This window comes from Zosterops lateralis, assembly GCF_965231275.1.
Source record: "Zosterops lateralis genome assembly, chromosome: 5".
Taxonomy (NCBI): Eukaryota; Metazoa; Chordata; class Aves; order Passeriformes; family Zosteropidae; genus Zosterops; species Zosterops lateralis.
In genome coordinates this window covers 2,872,679-2,900,023 of record NC_139766.1, presented here as the reverse complement: position 1 = coordinate 2,900,023, position 27,345 = coordinate 2,872,679, and the positions used below count along the sequence as shown (strand labels likewise).

The window sequence follows — 27,345 nt, the reverse complement described above, 5'->3', positions numbered from 1 at the left end:
AGGAGCCCTTGCTGGTCATGAAGTCTTTATGCATAAGGACACGGCCTCAAGCTGCACCAAGGGAGGTTCAGTTGGACATCAGGAGGAATTTCCTCATGGAAAGGGTTGTTAAACACTGGAATGGGCTGTCCAGGGAGGCAGTGAGAGCCCATCCCTGGAGCTGACCAAGGAAAGACTGGACGTGGCACTCAGTGCTCTGGGCTGGTGACAAGGTGGGGATTGGGCACAGCTTGGACTCAATGTTGGAGGCTTTTTCCTCAACTTCAGTGATTCTGTGATTCATCTTGGCTGGGTCCAAGACTTCCAGCACTTTCTTTAATCCATAATCAGCCAGATAAGATTCTAGGATCAAGAATCCTTCTGGTGGGCAGGCAAAATTCACTTTGTAATGGAGACAATAATTACACCAGATTAAACACACTCCTTCCCAAAGCTGACTGCTCACTTTTTAATTGCAGTCATGACCAAACATTGCCTCTCCTTGTACAGATCCACCTGCCACAGGCACTGAAATCCAGCATTAACCACAATTTATCTTTCTGCCTTTTTAAAGGCAACATCTGGTGAAACATTTTCAGGATGTTCTGCAGCCATGGCTTCATTGAGAAGAAGGTGAGCTGCATTATGATGGCATTTCATCTGTGACAGGCTCATAAAGGCACTGGAAAATGTGTCGCTCCACCTGCACCATGGAAATTTACAGCAGAAAAACTAACTCTTGGTCCAGCTATGGGATCTGAGTAGCTGATTATTACAGGAGTATTCCTCTGAAATTAAGGTATAGCTACACACTGGAATGGGGAGCAATTATGTTCATCAATGTGACAGTTCCATTTTACCTGCCTGGATTTCAGAAATGTCTCTGTTTGTAGAGACAAGGTCACAGTTTTAGGCGGAACTGCAGCAATTCTGGCCTCACTTTGCTTGGGATTCCACAGCAGGAAGTTAATGACCAGCAACCCTAAAAACTGGGTTTACAGCTCCTGAAGTCTATTAATTGTACATTTACTAAATCAAAATCACAACTGATGGACATTCTCTGAACTGCCTGTAAATGTTTCTTCCCAGTTCTCTGAGATACCCCATGCAAAGAAAGTTTAATTACACTGACCTGCAGAACAGCAGGAAGGATGTGTTTATTAAAGCCTTAATTTAACAAAAAAAAATCACTTCTTAATATTAAAAACACTGTAGAACTCAGAATTACAAACTTCTCCCAATGCCCTCAAGCTGGGCTTTCATTTCTGTGATGGCTGCTGGACTCTGCCCAATGTTGTGGAGATGAATCTTCCCTGAAGTCCCGTGAAGAGTAAATCACTGAACAAGTGGGACTAAGAACTCAGCTGGAAAAGGAAATCCACTCAGGGAATTTGGAGCAGAAGCCAAGCATATGCTGAGAGCAGAGAGGAATGAAAAATCAGACCAAGGCTCAGACCTTTCCCTCTCTGTCTCACTTCCTTCAGCCCATTTCCCAGGAAATCCTGGGTCTCTTGGAAGGAAATATCCATAGAGAAAACACAATACTTCTATGCACCTTTAGAACATTCCCATCCACCACTGACATAAAGAGACCCCAAACCAACCCAGGCTGGAAGTTTTGGGGAATCATTTGAAGTTCAGAATGTTAAACTTTGGTACCCAGGTGATATTTAGGGATGAAGGGCTGCAGAGTGATGCAGAAGCTCTCTTGTATCTCATCCAGGGCAGGATTGCCAGGGAAGAGAAGGGAAAAATCCTCTTTGCAATCCCTTTATCTCCCCTCCTTCCTCAGGAATGGAATCCTGACAGACAAGGTGGCCAAGGCAACCAGGCAGTAAAGGTGATGAGGATTTGACATGTCAGATCCAGTCCATGGTCAACATTTCAGCTCTGGGTTCAGATCAAAGTTTAAGCTCTGAGCTGCCTTAGAGAGCCAGCAAAACACAAGTTCTCTTTCAAATCCCATTTCTCCAATGTTTTCAAGCCTTCCATCTCAACATGCCCACAATTGCAGGGAGCTTTGGAGATCTCCCTCCTGCTAAACACCACAGCAAATCCCAAGGATGCTGCCAGGAGACCTCAGGAGCTGGTCAGGGACCCTCTGCAGGACCAAGGACAGGGAGAAATCCACAACTCCAGCAGAACTATCCACCCACCTCAGCCAGCTGTCAAAGGCACAGGCCTGGAAAATTTGGGACAAAGAGAATAAACCTCAATTCTCCTCTTTTTCCTTCATTTTCCCTCCTCAGGAGGTGACAGGATACAGATATATAAGAACACAGCATCAAAGCTCACCATAAAAATCTCCAGCACCTCAAATTTCCCACTGGGCGCTTCAGGTGCTGTAATTGTGTTTGTTCCTCTGTGTTGTACCAGGAAATAACACTGAGGAATGAGGACAGCAGCTTTCAGGAGTCTCAGAAATCTTATATCTGAGTCCAGGCAGAATCCCCTTTCACTCAAACCAGCCTCAATATAAAGAAAGTTCTGGAAGCTTCTACGGTGTGAGGCTTAAAGAGTAATAAAATTGACACACGAGTGTTTTGAGGCAATTTGACAGGATCAGGATGAAGTTCAGTCACACTTTTTTTAAAGATAGAATCCTACACACAAAGGTCACGGTCACAAGGCAAATGGAGTAAATTCCAGTTTAAAGGAAAACTACAGGAGTTCCAGGCTCAGCAGGACCCAACTGTTCATCTTCAGATGCTCCTGCTGGGAGACATCTATTACAAGCCATCTTTATCACCAAAATCCTGGAGCAAAAGTTTAGAAAACTCTTCCTTGATCCTTTGACCCAGTCAGTAAAATGCACAAGACTTTGCCACAAAACAAAGTTGACAAGTTCCTAATTTGGAGTAAAAAGGAGGGGAAAAAAAAGAGAAAGACTTTTCCTTTAAGGATAATTTGTGCAGTGTGTGAAGAGGACCAACCCCACAAAACTCCAACTGGCCAAAGATTTGCTGGTCCTACAAAAGCCTGATTATTTATCACCCTGCCCCTGATGGGTTTATCTGTCTAACCCCAAACCCCGGGATGCTTCTCAGATTGAGGATTTAGAGACTCCAACCATTCAAAACCCAGCATCTTTGTAATTCAGAGCTCTTTGATGGTGCACATGTGGCTGTCTGGAGCGCAGATACTCGGATAGCTCAAATCCCTCATGTTCTGATGCACCACTGCTTTGAGATGCTCCAGGAATTTCACATTCCTGATCACCTTCAGTCTCAGTGGTTTATGGCAGATGCTTCATGCTCCATCTGCTTTTCATTTCAAGCAGCTCCTTAAAGAATTCATCCTAATTTCTGGCTTCTGGGAAGAAATGGCCATACTAATATACAGTAGTTTTTAGAAAATCCCCTTTTCCCCATTTCTTATTGAAAGGGCACCACTGCTCCTAAGGTCAAAACTCCCCATTTGAGCTGAAGTAGCTCTGGAGATTCACTGGGCTCTTTTCTACTCTCCAGAAGTCGTATAACAAAACACTGACACTTTTTAACCTGGGGTTGCATTTTATCCCAATTTTATGCCCATTTTGTACATGTGTGTACAAAGCCCCAGGGCTGATGCAGCACCCACAGGGCCATTTGGATGCAGTCAGAGCTACAATATGAACCCTGAAGGGAGTTTCCAAGTCTGCTGACAGTCAGAATTGGCTGCGGAACCAAAATCTAATGTTTTTATGCCTGTTGTGCTCAGACAGGCACAGCAGACACTGCTCTGTCTTGAGAGGAACATGGGTCCCCACAAGATGCTTCTGCAGCAGTTCCTTTCTCAAGTGCTTCAATATCCCTTTATAATGAAAAATGAGCCTTTGACAGCTCTAGAAAGCAACAGCCAAAGGGATGAAGTGTCCAGATTAAGAGCTGAAGTCCCCTGCCAGACCTGATGCCAGCGATGCACACGCCAAAAAATGTAATGTTTCTGTTTTATCCGAATTCTTGCTGCTCCCCTGAAAACCATTTTATATCCCCCATCCTCCTGAAAAAAACCTCAAATTCACAGAGAAATCAGCATTAGCCCTCCCATCATATCAAGTCTCCTGAAAATAGTTTCATCCCACCTGGAAAAGCAGCCAGCACTCAACCTCTGTGCTAAGCCTACGTCTCATTCACGTTCCTCTGCTGGTTGGAAGGGAGTGAGGACACACATCCACAGCCCTGGCCAGGCTTCTCTGAAGCTTAAGCTGCCTGTGGAAGGTGGCTTTGCAAGAGAAGACTCTGAAAATTGGGGTTTGGGTGGGTTATCTTGGTGTTTTTATGTCTAATCTAAGGAAGACCACCCTCATCTCATGAGCCTTCACAGCACTCGTGCACTGAGGAAGGAAGGCAAGGACACAGTCTTGAGCTGAGGTGGATTTAACAGCAGGAAGGGATAAATTCCTGATTTATCTGATAAATCTCTGAGGTTCTCCCTGCCTACACTTTAATTCTCTGTTTTATCTGAACTTTCTGGGTATGATTTTGAATATATTAACCAGCTCCCCAACAAGCTGCAAGGAACACGTTTTGATGCCAGCCTGGGGCTCTGTAATCCCGTTCTGCCCCAAAAATTCCTCCCAGCCTTCCAGAAAGTGAAAGTCTGCGAGGGAAAAGGGAGAAAACAACTCTTAAAAACCCCAAGGCCACTGTGGGAGCTGCATCAAGCCTGAAAGCTGAGGCTCACTATAAACACTGTGTGCTGCTCCTGTGATCTGGCGGCAGCGGACGAGCCGTATCCTGTTTTTCACAACACCGGGCTGAAAGTTACTGCAGCTCACATTTTGCTTGAGCATTCTCAACTCCCACAGCATCACTATAATTAGTGTGGAGCCTCTTGCAGAGGCAGCAGAAAGGGCCTATCAGGCCAGTGCTGAGTAATTAGGTTGCAAGGAGTTGATCTGAGTCTACGCATGGCGATAATCGATCCATTTAATCGCTGCTTAATCAAAATTAAAACCCTCACCCGCGCGCAGCCAGCGCCTTCATTAAGGAAACGCTGCAGGAGCCTCATCTCCACGCTGCCCATTCACAGGCTTTTGCCAAAACGCCCTTTTAAACAGGGGCCAGGAGAGCTGTTACACGTATCAAAGCACATCCCTGAATGCACACTGTAAACAGGACATCACATCACAAAAAAAAAATTTCCCCACTCGGGGCAGCGCTTCCATAAACATTGGCCAACGTACCATCGGTGAAGTCCAGCGCGTACACTGGGAATCTTCGTGCAATGTCATCAGAAATCCCCTTGCCAATACTGAGAAAGTCGTGCAGCTGAAGAAAGGAAGGAAGTGCTGTGTCAGTGTAAAGGCTCATGCATTGTTAAAGAGATTAAGCTCCTTATTCAACCCCGATAGGAGCGAGAGGGCTCGTTTTTGAATAGGGCATTCAAATCCCATCTTGTCATGATAATAAAAATAAACTCGACGGGGTTCAATTTATATCCTCATAGCATTGTAAAAGAGAAAAATCCCCCAGACCACCCTGTTTTCCTCCCTTCCTTCCCTCTTCCCCCTCCCATTCCTATCTGCATCCCTGTTTTGCAGGTGAGGGAGCTGAAGATCCACTGGAAGGATCAGACCTTGGGTGTCGTGGGGTTAAACACATCTGAGGTGCCTTCCCCATCCCTCCACACAACTCTTCCAGATCCCAGCACAAAAATTCCCCTAAATCCATGTGAAACCTCTTTAAGAGGACTTCCAGCAAGTGCTTCTTCCCTGGCACTGCCATGTCAAAGAGATGTGAGGGAATTCAGGCTGTCAACACCTCAAACTCCATCAGCAGGGAAAATCCTGAATAAATCCACACAACCAAGCCATAATTTCTGCCCACTAAAACACAATAAAAACACTTTTGTGGAGAAGGGTTCCAAAAATCCAACAAGTTCCCTTTTATTCCTGGTTTGGGGGCCTGCAAGGTGCAGTGGGATTGCTGATTGGATCTGCTGCTCACCACAGGCAATGAGGAGCTTGTCAGGAATATGTGACAGCTGCTCTTGACTCTCAGCCTCCCAATCCTCACAATTCCTTCCTTATGGAAAGCACATGGAAAGCATCAGGGCAGGCAACACTTACAAATGAGGCACCTGTCAGATTTTTTTTTTTTCCTGTTATTCTCAAAGCACACGAACCACTCTGAAAATCAAATGCACCTTTATGCAATGATAACAACCCCAGCTGCCTCAGCGAAAACATCTCACGTATTTGTTGCAGAATCAGGCACAGAAGACTCATAACCTCCGCTAGGGAGTGTAAGGGGGGGAGAAATAAAAATCACAGACACAAAATTTACACCGACAGATCATCCCAAAGCAGCAGGGAGCTCTTCCTTCAGCTGGTTCATGTGGAAACTGATAGAAATTACTGCTCTAGAAAGGACTTGACACTACAGTGCTCATTTAATGGACTAAACACAGCTCTGCCTTCTCTCCTGGGACTCACCTGTTTGCAGCACCTGGAAAATCAGAACCACAAACAAATTAAGGAAGGGGATCTTTTCCTTCAGAAGGAATACACTGAACACAGCAATCACTTGGTTTGGGGTGCAAAAGAGGAGCAGCTCCTTTATCAGTTGACTGCATCATCTCAGATTTCAGCTATTTAAGTCAATTCTGTTGCAATTTGCCAATACACCTGTAGGACTTTTCAAACTTTAGGACAATTTCAACTCTAAACTGAACAAGCAGGATGAGCAGACAGATGTGCTGCCAGCAGACACCAGCAAAACATCTGCATTTTGAGCATTTCCGAAAAATCTCAGCGCTTTGGAGGCAGAGTTGGACATCAAAGCCAGATGCACTCGAAAAGCAATTTAATTTTTCCCCCCAGAAAGAGATTCCTGAAGGCATGAGTCAGCCAGAGAATCACAATGGCCTCAGACTGGGATGTTTACTTATCATGCTGCAGTGAGCACAGGGAAAAGGATGCTCGGGGTGTCTCCTCTTCCAGAGAAGGAGGAGCGCGGCTGCTCCTGGCCTGGGGCAGCAGGGAGGAGGCTCCGGGGCACACAAAGCCTGTTCCAGCCAGCTGGGAGTGTGCAGAGGAGGAAAGCACTGCCTAACTCATCCCACAAGGCATGAGGGTTATGATTAAGACCCGCCCTGATTCCTTCATGCACTGATCTCTTGTGTGTGTGAGCGTGAAACGAGGGTAGGGGGTGTCAGTGGGACCTCTCCAGTAAGAAAAGCTGTTCCTTCTGTTGGGCTGATCCTCCTGTGAGCTTTTCTCTCTGCTCTCCTACCCTCAGACTCAACCAGGGCTGCACTGGAGATATCACAGCATGGTTTGGGCTGGAAGGGATCTCAGAGCCCACTCAGTTCCAACCCCTACCACAGGCAGGGACACTTTTCACTGTCCCAGGTTGTTCCAAGCCCTGTCCAACCTGCTCTTGGACATTTCCAGGGATCCAGGGGCAGCCACAGCTTCTCTGGGTACCCTGTGCCAGGGCCTCACCACCCTCACAGGGAAGGATTTCTTCCTAATACCCCACCTAAATCTACCTCTTTCAGCTTAATGCCATTCCCCCTTCTCCTGTCTCTCCATTCCCTTGCAAGAAGTCCCTCTCCAGTCCTCCTTCCAGTCAAAGGCTGCTAAAAGACTGAGTTACAAAAGGTAAAAGAATACAAAATGTAAAAGACTAAGTTTACTGGCCTCCAAAGTTACAGCCCATTTTGGTTTCACTTTTGTCTCCCAACCTATCCAAAGAGATGAAGTTCATGAATTTTTCCACTTTCCATTCTACAAATCCCTCTCAGCTTCTTGTCATTATCTGGATTAGAGGAAGAGGCTAAGCCAGCACTTCACAGCTACAAAACCAAACAGAAAAAAATCTGCTCCAACAACTCTGACCCTTCCTCAGCCCTCCCCAACAGTGCTGGGGGGCTTTAGGAGTTTTACAGAGATCAGGGACATGAATCTGTGCAAAATTACTGCATCCTCTGTATCTTCCCTCCTGCTGATGCTGAGCACACACATCCCCCTCAGCAAATCCACACAGGACACAAAATCACAGCCAGAAAAACATCACAGCTGTTAGGGGCTCCTCCATGAACAAAATCACAATTAGATGCCTCAGTAAACAAGAGGATTTCAGGCTGACTTAATTATGATTGAGTACATAGCCTTGCCTAAATAATCCTCTGAGATGAGCCAAAGCAAAGTGACGGTGCTGTGGGCACAGCAGGGAATGTGACTGTCACATCCCCCTCAGCATTTCAGCAGAGGTAAAAACAACCACTTGCAAAAATCCCACTCATACACACGGAATTTAAGGCCCCTTTCCTCTCCCATCACTGCAGGACCCAGGAGGGCAGATTTTCATGTCACCCAGAGACTTTACACCTTCCTTGTCATTGTCCAGGGGCTCCAGTGAGGGTGTTCATTTCTCTGGGGGTGGGTGACAGGTTGAAATTCCACTCCTGGTCTCACATGGCTTTGTGCTCATATTAAAAGCTTCCTCTCCACGAGGGGAGGAGATGCTGGAGATGGCTCTCAGGAGCTGAGGAATCCAGCCTAAGAGCTCAAATCAACTTCTCCAGGCAAACCTTGGCTTGCCAGGAAATCTCCTTTCCCAGCTCTCTGTGCTGGCAGGGCGAGGTGGGGATAACAGAGGCTGCATCTCCCAAGAGCTCAAGGATATAAAATGGTTTAAAAAGAGCAACAGCCCAGCAAATCCAGACCCACAATTGTCAATGCCAAAAGTAAGAGCTGAAGGAAGAAGTGTCACTCTCTACAGCATTGGCTTGGAGAAATCAAGATTCTGCCCAGCCAAGGCTGCTTTTCCAAGCAGGCCAGCAGGAATCACCAGTGTCAGGGCCAAAATCTACAAGCTTAGTGTCTCATCCAGCCCTCCTCACCAAACCACAGAGCAGAAAAACCCTCTGGAGATTTTTTTTTTTTTTGCTATTTTTAGCAAAAGACAAAGCCAGACACTTCAACTGCTCTAACAAAAACACCTCTGAAAGGCCAGGTGTAAAGGGTTAAACCTACTTTAGGTAAATTACTCCTCCAAATATCCCTGCCTTGCAAGACCTGGATTTAAAGAGGGTTTCAGGACTTGTTCTGCAAAGTTAAGAGCAGGTATGGGGTCTAGCAAAGTTCAAAGCACTACCTATAAGCAAGGGGATTCCGCAGGAAAAACATGAGCTTTGCTCATTTCCAGATGTGCAGATCAAACCCCTTAAATCTATTCCAGGGGGAGAAAAAAAAAAGTGATAAGTGAAGCAGCTCCTGCATTATAAGCAACCCCATGCTTTGGGGTTATTTGTAATGCAAGGACAGGAGCAGCATGCTGGAGATGGCACAGTTTGTTTTTCAGGTATGCTGCCTGCCTAAAGAATGGATCTCTGAACGGAAAAACAAAGCAATGACCAACACACAGGAAATTCCAGAAAAGAAAGCTGAGTTACAGCATTTCCCTCAAACTTGAAAGTACAAAGCAAGTAATGTTTTACAGGGCTACAGATCAAACAGGGAGAATTCAGGCCAAATACTGACAGGCAACTTTTAAGTGAAATTACCGTGCAGAGATGGCCAAGAAGCTTTTTGGCTGCAGGAAAGACGAGCAGCAGCTTCCTTCAGAGCCTTCTGATTGTAAGGATTAAGTACCTTGGACTGACAAGGAGCAGGGATCCATTAATCCCACCCTCGACTAAGTAGCTGGAATCGAAGTCCTGCAACCATTTTGACCCCCAAGTGCTCTGCATCCTTTCAGCACCTGCCTCTTTAAAGTGGCTTTTTTGGAGATTTACAGCAGAATCTGAGGAAGGTGCATGTGCACACAGCAGAAGTTTGGGGAAGCCTCAGTGCTGGGAGTTTGCTGGGGATGCTGCTGCACCCACTGGCCTCAAGTGTTCACCTCCTCACCCCAAAATCCCCTTGGATTGATGGATTTGGACAGCAGGGCATGGCAGAGGTGCTGGCCAAGCCTTACCTTGAGCTGTTTGCTACCGTGTGCCTTGTGCCCATCACTCCTCCCTGAGGGTCTCTGATTTGCCACCGTCAGCAAGTGCCGCTGGTGCACCAAGGCCTCCTTGAACTCCTCCTCAGTTTTGGTTTCCAGGAGCTTCTGCCGGAAGGTGATGTCTGAAAACATCGTGGCAAAGGTCCTGCCCACTTCTGTGGCCGTTTTGGTGCTTTTCTAAGGAGGTGGAAAAAAAACCAACAAAACAAAACAAGACAGAAATAAGTGAAATAAGTGCTTGTAAAACCATTTAATTTTGTTTCTGAAAGGTAAACACTGTAATTTATCCCTCTGCAGAGGGGCTCCCAGGATCCCAGAGACACCTGAGGGAGGAGGGAACATGAGGAAGCTGTTGCAGATGAACACACAACCACAGCAGAATCCTGTGCAGGCACCAACACAGGTCCTGATCTGAAACCCTGACGGATCATTACTTGATCAACTTCCCAGAAACCAGTCCAAAGCTGAATCATGCTGAACATGCATTTTACCCCTGGTAACGAAAACAAAAATCTTTGCTACCTTACAGCACCTCAGCATTGCTGCTCCTGGGGTGGAAAGGTGCTGCAGTCAAGGTTTCTGGAGGTATTGATGTCTTATCTGAAAGACTGAGATTATTGTGTTTATCTGATTCCTGTTTTCTGGGCATTAAAACTCAATTAATTTGGCCACTCTGGGGAAATTCTGGCAGCACAAGTGGAGATTGAGAGCTCTCAGCTCAAGTCAACTGGCATAGAGGAAAGGATGGGAAAAACCAGCTGAGCACACACACAAGGAGCTCTTGTCTGTCTTCACTAAATGTTTGGAAGGGACAGGAGTCTTGCAGACATTAAAAAAGTGCTTATTTTCAGCATTTAATATTTCTGTGAGACACAGGCCTGGTATTTGGGGGTCCAGCTTCCAAGAGAATGCAGGCTGCTTTCCTACTGCAAGAAACTAAATGCAAAGGGAAGAGTAAAGGAGGCTGAGCTCCCTCTATCCCTGCACAAACCCACCAAATCCAAGCTCTCCAGGCCCTGACCTGCTCACCCACTCCTACTGTGTCTAGGACAGGTAAAGTAACTTGGAAAGGCCAAATTACACAGAACCACAGCTCATTAAAAGCTTCTTCTGATGCCAAGTTTTAACCCACCCACCTTTTTTTACACTCTACACTCATCATGCAGCAGCTACCAGAGACACCCAAACACTCCCCAGCCCTGGAGAACCTCCAAGCTCCTCACACTGCTGTGAAAAGAAGACTGAGCATCTGTGATTGATCTCAATTGCTTCTCATGATTCACAACTGAACAGATGAACAATTTCTCCATGAACACAAGCAAATAATTCAGAGTGTGGGTGACGCAGAGGAGCAGGCGTGGGTGGCACTGAGCTGGTCCCAGAGTCATCGCTTACGCTGCTCTTCCTCCATCACTCACACCACCCTCCTCTCTTCCATTTGCTCAGAAAAACTGTGGCTGCCCCATCCCTGAAGTGTTCAAGGCCAGGCTGGATGAGGCTTGGAGCAAGCTGGCATAGTGGAAAGTGTCTCTGCAATCTCCTTCTCTCTGGAATGAGATTGTCCTAAATGTCCCTCGCAACCCACATCATTCTGGGATTCCACCACCAGGAATATCCCTTCAAACACTCACTAGGGCACATTCAATTTAAGTTCCTAGGGAGAGGTTTGGATTTAAATGAAGGATTTTCCCTGGGACTTGCTTTTAGAGTTTGCAAACCAACCTGGATTTGCCATCAGAGAGGAGGCTCCACCTTTCACCTCTAAGCAGCAACAAGCCTTGGGCTGGATGCTGCAAGGATTGCTTCAACATTCCCAATGCTCTTCCCATTTCTCCTTTACCAAGAAGATGAACCAGTTTAGAGAGGACAGATATTTGCAAGAAAACCCAAGTTTTTTTTTCCATCCTCCATATTAGCAAGGCAAAGGATCTGGATTCCCAGCACAACAAATGCCCATGTCATGGACTCTTTTTCCCTTCCCCAGCCAAGGCCCGTTGAATGTGTTGCTGTCAGCAGGTTAATTATTTTAACTGCTGCACCAGAAATGCGCACTTGGGGCTGGCTCCACCAACCCATTTAAAATAAAAAAGCACATTGGCAAGTGTGAGCTCTCTTGGCCTCCACTCCCTTCCCTTAATTTGATGCTGACCATTGGAACTGCAAACTCTCGGGATCCGGGCGGATGCGGAGCCGCTCGCCGGGCGCTTTGCACGTAGCTGGCCCGAGATAACAATGAGGGAGAGATCCATGGAACTGCACACAGCTCCAGCTGTTCTCCCTCCTGCTTTTCACAAGAAATATCAATATGTTTTCAGCCTGTTGGCTTTGGAGGTCGATGCCAAAAGCATCGAGCGGCTCGGGTTGGGAAAGACCTGCCAGAAATCCTGGGAAAGAAGGAAACACCAGTATTCCCATTTAAACGAGGGTGGTGGTGAAGAGGGGGGAGGAGACAGGCCAGACCAGCAGGTCCAAGGTCACAGAGATAGCATTGAAGAGCAGGAAATTGAATCAGGACATATCCTGTCCCAGACAAGGTCCCCAACCTCTCCAGCACCTCCCAGGAGCACAGAACCAGCAACTCCAAGGTGTAAACAGCCAGCTGGAGTGTGAAAAGGTCTTGAGCTTTGAACCATTCAGCCATCAGTTGGAAGAACCACCTTGGTCAGGCCAGGGCTTTCTAGGAAGACAGGATGGTGATCCCCAATTAACCTTGATGCCCCCCATGATATCAGAGTCAGATTTGGATGATCCTTGTGGGTCCCTTCCAACTCAGGATGTTCTGACTGCAGTAAAAGTGTTCTACTGTGCCATTCTTGTCTACACCAAAGGTCCAGAACTTGAGCAAGCTTTAACCTTGCTGTTTCAAGTGCTAAAAGCTCTGAAAACACATCCCAAAGGGCCTCGGGGACAGGCTGACCTTAGATGCACCACAGCTCCCAGAAAATCTCACCCTCACTGCAACAGAGCTCAAAAAAGAATCATCTTCCTCTTGGCTACATCACCTCCGGCTGCTGCAGCCACACGTGCAGGGTAAATGTCAGCCCCAGCAGGGAAGTCTGTTGGGAAGCAACCCAGACCTTTGCAGTGGGGCACCAGCTGTAGGCTCATAAGGGCCTTTCAAAAGCTTGGCTTTAGCAAGGAACTGCATTTCTCACCTCTAAAAATAGCAGCTACAGCTGGAGAGGGGAATCCACGGAGTGTAAAGGGCATCCCAGGTGTGTATGGGGACTACACAGTGTTCTACTCCCCATCAGGATGCAGGCCCTGAGACAAGGACACAGCCCACTAATCCACCCCTCACTAACAGGATAAATCATCTTGACAGCTGCTGAGAAGACCTCAGGCCTTTTCACATCCCCTTGTGTTTTAAAAACAACATTTATTAACCCTTGGAGGAGCCCAAGGAAAAGCAAACTGAGGAGAGACCCCTGAAGTTGTGCTGCGAGAAGATAAGAACTCACCATCTTGGGAGGAGCCAGGACCAGTATCACAAATCTGACCTCACAGGAGTTCTCACCCCAGTTCTGAGGCCTCTCCAGGCGGCTGATGCAAACGTGACGTCGCTGAAGGGACTTTATAGTGCAACTGTCAGGGAAAATGGGATCGTTAGACTGGGCCCCACAACACCAGGCATGATCTCCCCTGGTGCACAAGGCATAAAACCACATTTCACCTTTGAGAAACACATGATGTTGTTGGTCAAAGACTTCTGAAGTAACTTTTAGTTACTGTTAGCCCAATTCTGCTCCCTTTTGCACAATTTCACATCCATGTTTTTAGGGGGAAGTTCCTTTCAAGATTTCAAGGTGTGTTCCCCTTTCTCCTCCAGCTGCTTTTTAACAGCCAAGAAAACAAATGACAGAGAGCACAACACACTGAGTACTTGCAGATCTACAGAAGCTTCCCCAGACACCAAAAAAAAGGCCTCTTATTAAAAAACACCTGCATTATTGGAAAAGAAGATTACACTTCATTTCACCTGATCTCCCAAAGTGCTTCTGGAAACGCTAAGGCAAAATGCCAAGCCAATATATCCCCACTTCTGCCTCAGGCAGACCTCTCTGTTGTAATGGCATTCCCCATCTGCTCCCAGCTGTTGTTTTCCCCCTTTCTGGCTCACAAGTGTTAAAGAAACCAGGCTGACCTCCTTATTCAAGATCCACAGAGAAGGGATTAGTGCTTGGAGGGAAATCCTTGGCTGTGATCCAGGGGATGGATGGATGTTTGACTCCCAGAACCAAGACCAACAAAAAAAGGTTGTGTGGAATAAACATAGGGATCATCTCCAGGTCTGTCTCCACCCTGGGATATTTAAACAGAGCTGGGACCTGCTTAGCTGTCACTTTTCCTGCTGGGAAACTTTGGGGCTTGGTGCAGGGGCAGCAGTGGGTAATGCCAGCCTCGCTTGCAGCTCTCCTGTTTCCTTTAAAGCCACGAACCATTTTCCAACCCTTCTGGTGAAAAATGCACACAAGGTTTGCCTACAGACACCTGGAAGAGGTATGGAAGTGTTTTCTGACTTCACAGTGATTTTCCTCTCCTTTTACCTGACCCAGAGTTATTTCAGCTGCTTGCTCCCTTTTGTTCATCTAAGAAGCACCTATCACAGTCCTCCAGCAGGAGGATTTATTTCTCTAATTTCTCTTCCATAATCCCATCTTATTTCTTTCCTTTTAAGATATATTCTCACCCCCATGCACCCTGAAGGCTGTTTCATTAACAAGATCTTTGGCTGGAGATGTCCTAGTTGGGACCACATTGTATTTTCTATCAAGTTCTTCACTGTTTACATTAAAAAAAAATTCGAAATCATAGCATCAAGTATTTTCTTACTGAGTTAGACTTCCTGATCTCAGACTGGAAGCAGCCAGCTTCTATAAATTAATCTCAAAGAGGCACTTGTCTGAGAGCAACCAAACAGCTTAATTAGAACAATACAGGACATGAGAAAGATGACACTGTTTCATTTATTTCCTAACTTCCCTTCACCACAGCCTCTTGTTCTTTTTGTACTTGAACCAGCTTTGGAACAGAGAAAGATCAAGGCAGATCCTAAGGTGAAGAATAAATATCTTTTGAAGTAAATGAAAATAGAGTGCAAGTTACACTTGTTTTCACAACCAAAGCCAAGCCCCTGGTTGCAATCCAGCTGTGGCTGGCCAGCAGACAAGTCTTCCTTGTGTTCCAGCTCAAGAAGCCAGAGGGGACATGAACTCTGGGCTTTGGACCAACTGGAGAACCTTCAAGTGGCCCAACACCTTCAGTTCTCTCACCTTCACCCACCTGCTCACCAGCAGTGAATGACTGCTGCACCATTAGCATAAATTCTGACCTCAGCATTTCCATACCTCAGCTGCTGAGCTCACTGATTCATCTGTTTCGAAAAGGAAGGTTAGCTGGGCATTTTGGACATCATTTCTATGCCAGAAGGAGGTATCAGCTACCTGTGGCTCACAGAGCTGTACCAACACTTCCCAGACATCATCCCTTCCCTTCCACGTGCACCAGGCAGGACCTGACCAAGCAAGACACCACTGAAATACAAAGCAATTTGGAAAAGCCTATTATGAAGTGCAATAATGAAACAAGCCACACAAGTTCTGGAATTTTCTTTCTCCTTGGAGTGACAGGGTTATGTTCCAGCTCCATGAATTGTCTCCAGGGCTGTGTTTTTCAGAGACAGGAGTCCTGCCAGCAGTGCCGCAATCCCACTTCAGCTCAAGAGCTTCTTGGGTACAGAGGGAAGAAGGGGACTGTAAAAAACTGAGCTTTGCTATTGGGTCTCTCTCACAACACAAGATCATTTTCCTGGCAGGCACCAAAAATTTGTGTTTCTCTTAATCAGGAGTTCACTGTTTCCTTAAGCTGAGGGACTGAGCAAGAAGAGGATCCCACAGTACTGAAAGATTTCACACAGAGCACATTTACAGGACACCAAGAAATTCAAATGATAATGACATTCAAGGTCATTATCAACCCTTTTTATCTGAAATAGTTTTAAAAAAAACTATCTGAAATAGTTTTATCCAGAGTGCTGGAGTTTGAGGTTTCTCACACTTCTGAGAGTCTCCTGCAGCTCCTCTGTAAAGAACTCTATGGACACATGGATCCAAATCCCAATATCACACCACTAAAACTGGGAATTTCCAACACTTAGCTCAATGTACAAATAATTTACATCAATAACACCTTTACAAATCAGGCTGGAGTTGATTTAGTGAGGACAAAGCTGATTAAAACCAGATTTAAACAGGCGCCACAGAGAAGATGGGATGTACCTGAGCCTGGCTGCAGGGAGGGGAGGAACAGTGCAGAATGCAGCCTCATCTGAATTTGCTCTCCCTCTGTTATTTCCATTCATTTGGGGAAAAAAATGATGTTTCAATACTTCCAGTGCAAGGCCAAGTCACTCCTGCCCATGCATCATTCAGCAGCTCAAGCCTTTCTTCAAATTTAAGCCATTATTTAGCTGACTCAGATTCTATTCCCTGGTGTAAGACTTACAGCTCCCACTTTTGTTTTAATTCCAGAATCCAGATGCAAACACAATACAAACCGAAACTGCAGTCCCAACTAGACTTGTGCAAACATTTGTAAAAGACACACAAAAAAAAAAGTTCCTTGGTTTACATGGAGAAATCCCAAGTCAAGCAAGACTGCAGGTAAAAGTCAGCAAGGCTCAGGCCAAGAAGAGTAACTTTCAAAATGTAACAACTTTTTTTTAAAGTGGCACTTAAATTCCCAATGAGAAAAAAAAAAAAGAAAAGCTGGAGGGTAAATAGGCAAAGCCCAAAAAAACTTAGAACTAGCAAGACATTTTCAGCTGACTCTAAATCAAGTCTGGTTTGGTCAAAGCCTCCAAGTTCTTTTTTGGTTTGAATTGAGCTACAGTTGATTCTCCCTTGGTTTGGCTAGAAAGCAGAAAAATCTATTTTCACCCAGTATTAGTCACCCCAGGAAATGCTGGACTATGATTTAATGAGATGCCAGGTTGTGTTCTCAGCAGTTTTATCTTGATCCCCCAATAATTGAGCTCGTAAAAAGAGCCTTTAAATTACAGCACAAATTCTGCTTCCCTGTGCTCCCCTCTGCCTCTGGTGGTGCTGAAGGTGGCACTGGGATGGTGAGAACTGGCAGAGCTCCACCAAAATCCCAGATCCACCGAGTCCCACGTGCCCCAGGTCTGCCCCACACCCAAGATTTTATCAGAGTAATAACACATTGCTCAACCAAATCATAAAAAGGGTCAAATTATGGAGACCTAAGAGAAACAGAAACCCTCTTTTAAAAGGGCAAGAGAGGAAGTTAATTCAGAAACAAATTATCCCTTGCAGTAAGAAAAAGTGCCCAGCAGAGGTAATCAGCCAGCCAGCCTTTTCCTGTCCCCACACAGAACAACAATGACACTTCTTGTTCTCATCCACTGCCAATAAATCTTCCTTTGCTGAGCAGCTCCAGGCACCAGCTTTGAGAAACCAGGATCTGCAAGTGAGGAACGAAGCTGTGGCCAGGCCAGGCAGCTCAGCCACAGCTTGGCACGGGCTGGTCTCAGCCACAGCGTTCCCACTCCAGGCTGGAAATCCTTTTGGCCTGGGAAATGCACCTTGCTGGGCTCCAGGAAGACTCATCCTCTCCAAAGGGAAGGGTTTCCTCCAAGCCAGTGCGTATTGAGAGCTCTTTTCCATCACACAGCACATGCAGGAACTCTCCAGCACCACCAGCACAGGGGGGAGAAGTCCTCAAAATAAATTTAATTGGTTCTCTGAAGTCAAAGAACACTTTGCCAGGTGTTGGCTGTGGCACTTGGGACATGGTTTGGAGGTGAACACAGTGGTGCTGTGTTAATGGCTGGATTTTTCCAACTTCCAGGATTTTATAAGGAGACATCTCATCCCTCTACACACCCTGCAGGTAACAGAACGAGCCATCTTTCTTCTTCAGGACACAAATTCCTAATGCAGAGTTTGAATTTGAGGTTTTATTTTCATAAAACAGCACCTGCAAGAGCTTCAGCTCTCCAGCATTATCTGGGAAAACCCAAAAAGGGTGGAGAGGCCCTTAAAAATTATATGGTTCCCTGAGCCCAAAGAACACTTGAGAGATGATGGCTGTAAACCCTGGAGAAGAGGCTCTTGCTTACAAGGCTCCAAATCTTGTAATCATTCCTCTAAATGAAAATATTTGTTTTAAAAGCAGTCCAACTGTTTTAATTTCCCATTTTGCCCTTTAAAAGAATAATCTGAGGAAGAGACAGCAACTGAAGCATCTCTATTTGAAATCTACTCAACAGCTAAATCAGAGACAGTGTGACTTTTCTAGAAACCCACAGACCTCTGAGTCTGGAAAAATCCTTGAACACATGAAATGGACTCGTATTATTTCTGTTGAGAGAGACACCAGTCACATCTTCCACACAGTAATACATTAAATTTGGGCTCTTACTCCTCAGATTTTGATTATCTCAACAGCAGCCTTGCTGGTTATCCACTATCATCTCACAATGCCTATTTTTGAGACGCTACCTGGGTTTTTCTGAGTTAAACTCCTCCACAGGAGCCACTACCATGACAGGCTACATCAAAAGCAGAAATTCTATAGCAACACTGAGCACACAGACCACTGAACCACTCTGCCAGCAGAGAGGCTTTTTTTGTTCCCCTCTGCTCTGCCTGTTAAAACAGCTTTAGGAAATCAGTTCAATGCCCAGTCCATGTGTCTTAGCAATCCAGCCCAAAGAAATGGCTCTACAACTACTCCATCCAGACTATGGAGCAGCTTGATTTCATGGTTTTTTTCTAAGGATTCAGCTCTGGAAATCAGGATTCATATTGATCTGCTGGCAAGGAGAACACAGCCTGGGAGCTGGGATGCCTGGGGAGTTCCATCAGCTCAGGGGCATTTGCTCCATAACCCACCGAGCTGATGTTTCTCCCAGCAGGACACGAGGGAGAAAAATCCACCAGCAGCCAGTTAAGCCGTTTTAAAATCACATATCCTTCACTCCAAGGGGAAAAAAATTAAAAATCAGGCATTTTCATCTTCATTTGTCAGGCAGTGAAAGGAGGAATGGGGTGTGATAGGACTTGGCTTGTGACAGAGTCACTTCTTAAGGGACAAGGAGGGGTTTCTTGGCCTTTTTGAGGCACAAAGCTGCAACACCAAAACCAGCAGCTCCCACTGGAGTTTCTTGCCTATTTTTCCCAGCCCAGATATGGAAAGGATCCAGTTTACCCCTCTGTGCTGAGATCATGGCAGGTCTGGGTGCTTCAGGGGGAGCTCCAAACACCCTCCTGGCAGCACCTCTGCCTGCTTCAGTCATTCCATGCTGCAGGTCCTACCAGCAGCTCATCATCCCCACTTAAATAACTGAGAAAAACATCCCAGCGCACCCCATTCTGGGACAGGACTATCCCTCATCCCAGGTTCTCCAAGGGAACAACCAGCAGCAGCTTCCCAGGGAAGCAGCAGGAGATCTCTGTGCCAGTTTGTGTCTTCCCTGTTCTGGCAAATGCTGGAATGGGAGGGAAAAAAAGAGTTGTGTCCGTGGTTTCAAAGGTATGAGATCTTGTCCTGGGCTGATGAAGCTCATCTATAACTTTCAAGATTTGCCTTCTAGTTAGGAAATGACCATGAACACAAATAGAAAGCTTCATTTTTCTAGAGGTGGACCCTGCTGATGACTGGGGCATGAAAGGCTTTGATATTCTCAGCTCTCATTTTAACAGAAGAATCACAAGTTTCCCATAAGCTGATGGATCCTGGTATGGCCTCAGCAGGATCGGGTTTGGGTCATTCCTGACAAAACCGGCCCTAAAGCCTCCAGTGAATCAGAATTCAGTTGTTTTCCTGGAATTCACTGGAATATTAAAACCTTGAGATCTTCAATCCCTCAAGGGTTTGTTCTGCCCTGTGGCTGAAGCCCAGATCCATATGGAATGTCTGACCTTGCTGGAGCTTCCCTAGCCCTGAAACCACCAGGAAAGGACCAAATCCAACAGAAGTCGAACAACTATTTCAACCCCAGGTTTTCCCCACTGCTCTTCTCACTGAGGATAAATCAGGTAAGAAATAAGAGCCTTCTTTCCAGCACAAAGGAGAGGGAAAGGCATTTTTATCTCCATTAGGAATCTTCTGCAGCCCAGCTCTGCACAACTCAGTGAATATCCCACAAAAATTCCTTCCTTTCTCATCCCAAACTAATTTCAGCTGTTAATATTTCCCCTCATCATCTATGCAGAAGCAACACCACCAAGACCTTATCTCTGAGCTGTTCTTCCTCGTTAATATAATCTTATCATGATACTCAATTTCATCTCATCCACCAGGAATTAAAAGTTGGTAAAGGTGCACCAACCCAGCAGAGCTAATATAAAATTTAGCAAAGAGTATAGACCAAGGATAAAGAATAGCAGATATCTTAAAGGTTCTTCCCACTCATATGGAAAATTTTTTCATCAACAAATTCCTTTTACTTCAGAGGTTTGGAAGCTGTTTTGCAATCTGACTTCAAGAAAAATGTAAGATCTAAAAATATGGTTCACAATCTGTTGCACAATCACTCCAGTGCAACAATTAGATAATTATAGTTAATAACTCATCATTGCTTTCCCACCACTTTCTTCTCCCTCTTCAGAGCAACAAAAGGAAGAAACAAGGAAAGTTTTGCACAAGACACCTTCAGGCTGTGAGCTTATTTTTCAAATCATCTCTTGTCATGGAAGCCAGGATTACTCACATGGAGGCATTTAAAGCTCTGGCTCACTTTCCTAACAGGCTGAACCCACCCTTTTTAGTCTCATGTATGTAATCAGAGCATTTGTATCATGACCTTTAAAATGCTTTGGTGTTAAGGCAACACTCCCCAAAACCCTCCAGAGAGTCTCATCCCACAGGAGAAACTTCCATCCTCTGCATCAGCAGCACCTCCACATCCTCACTGCTGTTACCCTTGCTGTGGCACCCAGAGTGGAGAAAACTGCCCTAAAGTCCTCTTGGTTGACACCATTTTACTTTATAAACTCATTTTCTTCTTCGTGGTCCTGCTTTGTATGTGCCAGGTATAAAAAAGCAGCACACAAAGCAGGAAATATCATCCAGCTCTCTTCTTTCTCAGGACACAGCCCTGACATGCAATCACTTCTTTTTCACATTGAGATCACATCCTTCTCTTTCATAACAGATTAAAAACAAGGGGGAGATTTGTTTGTTGATGCTGCTGTCTCCTTTTTGATTTTTTTTTAATCTTTTATTCCTCTCCATTTTCCCCAGCCATAAGCAGAGGGAAGGAGAAGAAGTGCAAGCAGAAGGAAAACAATTGTGACAGTTGTCCCAGCAAACTGGCTGTGAAGGCTGAAATATGTGCATGCCTTTAGGCACCTATCCCACATATCCCAGCCATTTCTCTGGGAATTCACATATTTCTAGACAACTCGACTTCAAGGCTGCACAGGAATAAAGCAACAGAGTCAAAAAGGCACAGCTTTGGTTGGCTCAGGGACTCAGGTCCTGGCCTGTCTCCTGTGAAGGGACAGCCTGGCTCACCCCACAGGCCTGACTGTGGAGACAATAAACTTCAAATCCCAGTCCTGGTCAAGTGCAAGCTGGGGTGAAGCCACCACATCTCATAAATCCCAGGTGACAGAGTTCTTACTGTCTTAAGAGCCTGTTCCTCCAATGTTTAGCAGTGTTGACAATTAATCAGCGTCCAAATTAATTGTCAGACAAAGTAATCAGTGTCTAAATAGCGTGGAATGTCTGACTTCAATTTTCAGCTACAAAGTCTGGATGGTTCTATCAAAGGACCTAAGAAATCTTTTGGTCCAGGCTCCCAGACTTTGGCAGGCAAAGCAGTCCATGAACCAGTTTGCTTGTCCCTTTGAGAAGTTCCTTTATTAGCATTTCTCAGCTAATTACTGAGAAATGAGCATTTTCTGGCTTGTTTTTTCAGCATTCTTAGCTTGTTAACAGCAGATTTCTATAACATCCAAGAGCTGAATGCCCTGGAGGGGGGCTGTGGTCACCTACTGCATGTGTTTGCAAAGAGGAGCAGCCCAGAGAGAGACAGATCCCACAGGATGGATGGAACAAGCACCACCACCTCAACCCAAAAGGGCACATTCTGAGCCTCTGCTCCTCCTCAGCAGCAGGAAAAGGTTTCCATGTCAGTGATTTTGCTCATCCAACCCAGGTACTTACATGATACAGAGCCAGGACTGCTGATACTGCACCCCCGTGACTGTGGCTGTGACCCCTTGAATTGTGTCTGATAAAAGGTGAACTGGGAAGAGAAGAGAGGGAAACATCACAGGCTGTCCTCATTTATTCTCTGCAGCTGTAAATAACATTTCCTTCTAAATTGAAGCTGACTACTAATCTCAAGCATTCCTATCTGCCCAGTGGAGTAATGCAGGGGTGGGGGCTGTCAGAGAGAGATGGAAACATTTGTCCTGCTGCTTTTGAACTGTGTCCTTAAACTATTCACAGCTTAGAAAGGCAGCTGCTTTCTCCTCCCAACATCATCCTACTGCAGTACTGAGTTATTAGATTAGCATTATCCACCACACACACACAGACAGGATTGGGAGGGGTGTCACCTTCCCAATCCCTTGCCCTCTCTCCCCCTCTTCCCACCTACTGCTCTCACATTATTTTATGGCACTACTTACTTTTTGTTCTTTATTGGCAGAAAGCCTAAATTAAAGGGATTACAAATGCGAAGCTCTAAGACAGGTAGCAAGAAGTAACCAAAGCATGAACATGCTTACTACATGCTCAGGACTTGACATATCTGTTAAACAAATTCACTCAGGCTGTGACAGTTACATTTGAGGTGCGATGGACATGATTGTGCATTCATTCCTGTTGACTCTGAACCATCAGGGGTGCCTACAGAGAAACAATGCTCAGTTAAGCTTCTTCACATCTTGGCCTAAAAGACAGTGGTTTTATAGACTACACTACAACATTTGTTGATAGCTTAAGGTGACACCAGAGCCAACAAGCTTGGCTAGGGCTGCCCTGGTTGAGGTTCTGGAGGAAACTCAAGTGTCTCCCATCTCCTCCAGTGGGCTGGGAGTGACATAAAGGATCAACCCTCCCCAATTACTCATTCAAAGCAGGCAAAATTCCCCAGCCTGTGTGAATTCAGGTGGACAATCACAAAGTCACATTGCTGACGAGACACCAGCAAGAGTCTCTGGGCTGAACAGCATTGCCTGAGGACAAGCAAACCAAAAGGGTCCACGCAGACAAGACACCCCAGTGCTGCTGATTCCTCACCCCAGAGAGCACCACAATGGGTGATCTTAACAAAACAGGGGAAGGATCCCACCAAAACACAAAAACCCAGGAGAAATGAAGCCCATGGGAAAAAAAAATCAACCCATGGTATCACAAGCAACGTGCAAGCCTGGGGACCACACAGTGAGTGTCCAGCACCCCACCACGGCAAGGATGGCAAATCAACAGCAGCCCACCAAACCAAGAGCCAAAAGCAAACCAAGAGCTGATTACCGTTCCCTTCCCGTGGGGTCCCTGAATCTGTGAATAAAGTGTTCATGATTTTTTCGAAGTTGCAGCTCGGCTCCATGTTCTCAGGATCCTCAGCGAAGTGTTTCAGCATCTCCCGGAGAACGTCGTCCAAGGACGTGGCTGTTTCATCCAGGATGATGCTGGCCCTGGCCAAGAAGCCATCCAGGTCTCGCTGGGCTCTGACCTCCTCCTCAAAATTCTTTAATTTCAGGTACTGTGTGGAGAAAAGGTCAGAGCATGAGACAGCTGAACACAACGGCAGCAAAGTAGAATCAGGATCCTTCACAAGGAGTTTTGCTGAGGTTACCACCCAACCAAAGATTCTACTGGCCATTCAGATTGCAGGAGAAAAGGCATTTTAGGCATTAATGCATTGAAGGTTTGAATTTTCAAGGCTTATCCTAACAATGCGCCAACAGGTGGATGCCCTGGTACCATTTATACTGACATAGAAAGCAGAATTTTTTTAAAAAAGTCTTTGTTGTTTTTTTTCAGCCTAGAATAAAGTAGGATAAGTTGGTCTAAAAGCAAAAATACTTAAGGTAGCATTTTAAATCTTCTTTAGATTCAGGAAGTTTGAAAAAACGTGGGAGAAATGGACACTGAGGTCAGCCGCATGAAAAATTACCAGTATGAATCTCAGTGCCAAGTGAACCCAGTTGTCCCCAAACTGGGAACCGTCTGTCCCCAGTGCTCCCAGTTAGGGAGCCTGAAGTGGGAGGAGGGGAATGCCATCCTGCCCATCACCTTTTCTGACATGTGCTACATTTCTGTTCTTTCCACTTCCACTGAAGTTTTCTTCTATTGTGGATTTAGCTTTACAGCAATAATGAAAAAAAGACAGCAGAGGCTGAAACTATCTCAGCTCTCTGCTGGTTCCTTCTGCTGTCCCAGACTTACTGGCCTTGGGATGGAAGACACAGCCCCAGTGTGCTCCAGAACCTCAACTCCTTTCTGTACCTGTCAGCTGTGAAGGTGATTAACTGAGTGATCAAACTACCAATGCCTCGTTCCCATTGCACAGTCCTTGGAAATCCACACACAGAGCACTGGATGAAGAGGGCTGGCAGTCCTGGCCCTCTCCTCCAACAGCCTGAGTGAGGAAATGGGACCAGTGCTCTTCTATGGATCTTCCTTCTGATGGAAAAGCTGCCAGGTTGAATTCATGATGTTGAGAACCAGATTGTCAAGAGACAGTGAAATCTTCAGTTCCCTTCAAGCTCAGGAGGAACCAAACTCTGAATTGCTTTTACAAATCTGACCCCCTAAAGCTGTGCCTCCACAGCCAGGACCATGCCATGTTCCCCCCAGGGTACAAGGCCATCCTAGAGCTTGACTCATGGCTCCTCTCCTTCCATGCACTCTCTCTTACCTTTTCCATTTATAGACACAGGCGAAAAAATGCCAACATCTCCCTAATTACTGTAATTATCACAGCAACTATCAAGTTGTCAGTACACATCCATTGCAATTAGCAGTGTTTTACTTTGCATCAATCACTCTTTCCGCAGCATCCTTGAGAGGGAGGATTCTCTGAAGCGTTTCAGCTCCCACCCCCAAGGCTTTGGAACCATCTGCTCGTAGGAGAGGAGACGGTGACACAGCTACAGCTCCACCTCAGCAGTGCAAGCAGTGAGTCTGTCTCAAATTGAGAGCAGATTAACAGACACCTGTAACAAGAGTCTTCAAAATAGCAAGAGGGGCTTTGTGTCACCAACTGCTGCACGAGAGAAGCAACAAGAAGCAGAACAGTGGGAGGAGAAAGTTGAGTGACAGCAAAAAATTAATCAAAGGCACTAATGTGGGTTATGTGCCCAGATCACAGGATCACAGAATAGTTTGGGCTGAAGGGACCTTCAAGATTATCCAGTTCCAACCCCCTGCCATGGGCAGGGACACCTTCCACTAGCCCAGGTTGCTCAGAGCACATTCCAGCCTGGCCTTGGACACTTCCAAGGTGGGGCAGACACAGCTTCTCTGGGCAAGCTGTGCCATGGCCTCACCATCTTCATGATAAAGAATTTTTTCCTAATATCCCATCTAAACCTCCTCTCTTTCAGTCTGAAGCTATTTCCCCCTGTCCTGTCACTCCAGGTTATTGTAAATAACCTCTCCCTATCTTTCTTGTAGCTCCTTTCAGGTTGGCTGAAGGCCCCAGTTCATCTCAATCAACACTGATCCTGCAGTGAGCTGTGCTTGACAGCACCAGGAGCAGCTCATTCCAAGGCAGGAGGATTCAGCTCCAGCTGAGCTACAGGCTTCAAGCAACGCTTTGGGGAAATAACTTTCCATGCCTCACTGCTGTTTCATTTCCCTGCTGTTGGTCCTTTATAGGAAATAGGGGAAAGATTCATATTTATCACCCACTTATCATTATTATCACTCCCTAAGATTAGGGAAGGCATTATAGAGTCATGGAATGGTTTGGGCTGGAAGAGAACTCAAAGCTCATCCTGTCCCAACTCCTGCCATGGGCAGGGACACTTTCCACTATCCCACCTTGCTCTGAAGCCCATCCAACCTGACTCTAGACATTTCCAGGGATCCAGGGGCAGCCACAGCTTCTCTGGGCACCCTATGCCAGATCCTCCCCACCCTCACAAGGGAGCATCTCTAACACCCAATCTAAATCTACTCTCTGAGCTTAAAGAGGCTTTATGCACATTAAACATCACAAGGCAAGCAGCCACCATGAAAGGAGAGAAATACATCACTCCCTGAGACACACCAAAATCAAATTACTGGAAGCACTGGCACAGCAAAGCCTCAGCAACAGCTCAGGCACAACTGTTCCAGCCAAGACCCCCACTGGGTTCAGGGGAGATTAATGAATGCTCCCTCACTAATATTTTTAGCTGGATAGTCAAGTCACACCAGGAAACTCGATGCTGGAAACTCGATGCTGGAAACTGCTTAGGAAGAAACCCAAGCCAGCTACCCAAGAGTCATTGGAACAGCTCTGGACATCCTTGATTGTAAAGCTCCACGTTGCACCACGACAGGAACAGAGGCTGTTGTGCCAGAAAAGGGGAGAAACACTGAAACAGCCTCCCCTGGCTTCAGGCAGGCCAAAATCACACTTTCTAACTCATCAACAAGGCTCAAAATGCAAGCTCCCTCCTGGCTGGCTGCTCAGGAGACACCTCCACTTAGAGCCACTGGCAAATTTTTTGTGGCGTCCAAAAAATCTCATTCTCCTGCCTGGGCTGCTGCCATGGTCCTTTGTCTCAGAACCATTCTGTAATGGTGATTAAATAGCTCAATTTTATTTATTCCTGCCTACCAAATGCCCTGCTAGAGAGCAACATGCCTGAGACACAAACTGCCCTTCCAGAACCACAGGCTACCACTAGAGACAGGGACAACCTACAGGGAAACCTCTCCAGACAAAGCTTCTCACTTCTCTGCTGGTGATTCCCCCTGCCCAGACACTTGGAGCCATCTCCTCCATGAGTCAGGTCCCAATTTCCTTTGCATTTGAAGCACAAAATTTCCACTCATCTTCCCTGGAGGGAAAAACTGGCAAAAGTATCTTTTTCTCAAGCCCTGCTAAAGCTCTCTGGTATTTGTGGCTCCACAGCACACTAAAATGCTCAAGCATGAACTGTAGGCCAGAAAAAGCAAGAATCCTACAGCTCTGAAAAGGAAAAACAAAATAGAAGAGACACTTATGAGTTAGCAGTTTCCAACTATTTCTTATCAGAGGCAGATCCTGCATTTGGGCTTAGAATTTGCACTTTTACGTGATTAAGTTCTCAGGTTACTTTCAGTCAAGTGTGTATGACTGAGAACCTTGGCACTGGGATTAGACAAGACAAATTAGGGATAAAGACATTTTCATTCCTGAGCATGGAATTGCTTATTTTAACTTTCCATGATTCTATACCAAACAATGTTT

At 45.9% G+C, this 27,345-nt stretch overlaps 1 protein-coding gene across 6 annotated transcripts in view; it reads right to left on the bottom strand.

Moving 5' to 3' along the window:
- SLC4A11 (solute carrier family 4 member 11) overlaps positions 1 to 27,345 on the bottom strand; it is a 96,120-nt gene that overhangs the window by 28,422 nt on the left and 40,353 nt on the right. For all 6 annotated transcript variants that reach the window (XM_083861614.1, XM_083861613.1, XM_083861616.1 and 3 more), the window contains 6 exons: positions 23,430 to 23,661; positions 22,740 to 22,802; positions 22,113 to 22,194; positions 13,379 to 13,502; positions 9,888 to 10,094; positions 5,147 to 5,231 (listed from right to left, as the gene is read on the bottom strand). In XM_083861614.1, the coding sequence (XP_083717740.1) occupies positions 5,147 to 5,231; positions 9,888 to 10,094; positions 13,379 to 13,502; positions 22,113 to 22,194; positions 22,740 to 22,802; positions 23,430 to 23,661 (793 nt within the window). The remainder of the gene's footprint in view (positions 1 to 5,146; positions 5,232 to 9,887; positions 10,095 to 13,378; positions 13,503 to 22,112; positions 22,195 to 22,739; positions 22,803 to 23,429; positions 23,662 to 27,345) is intronic.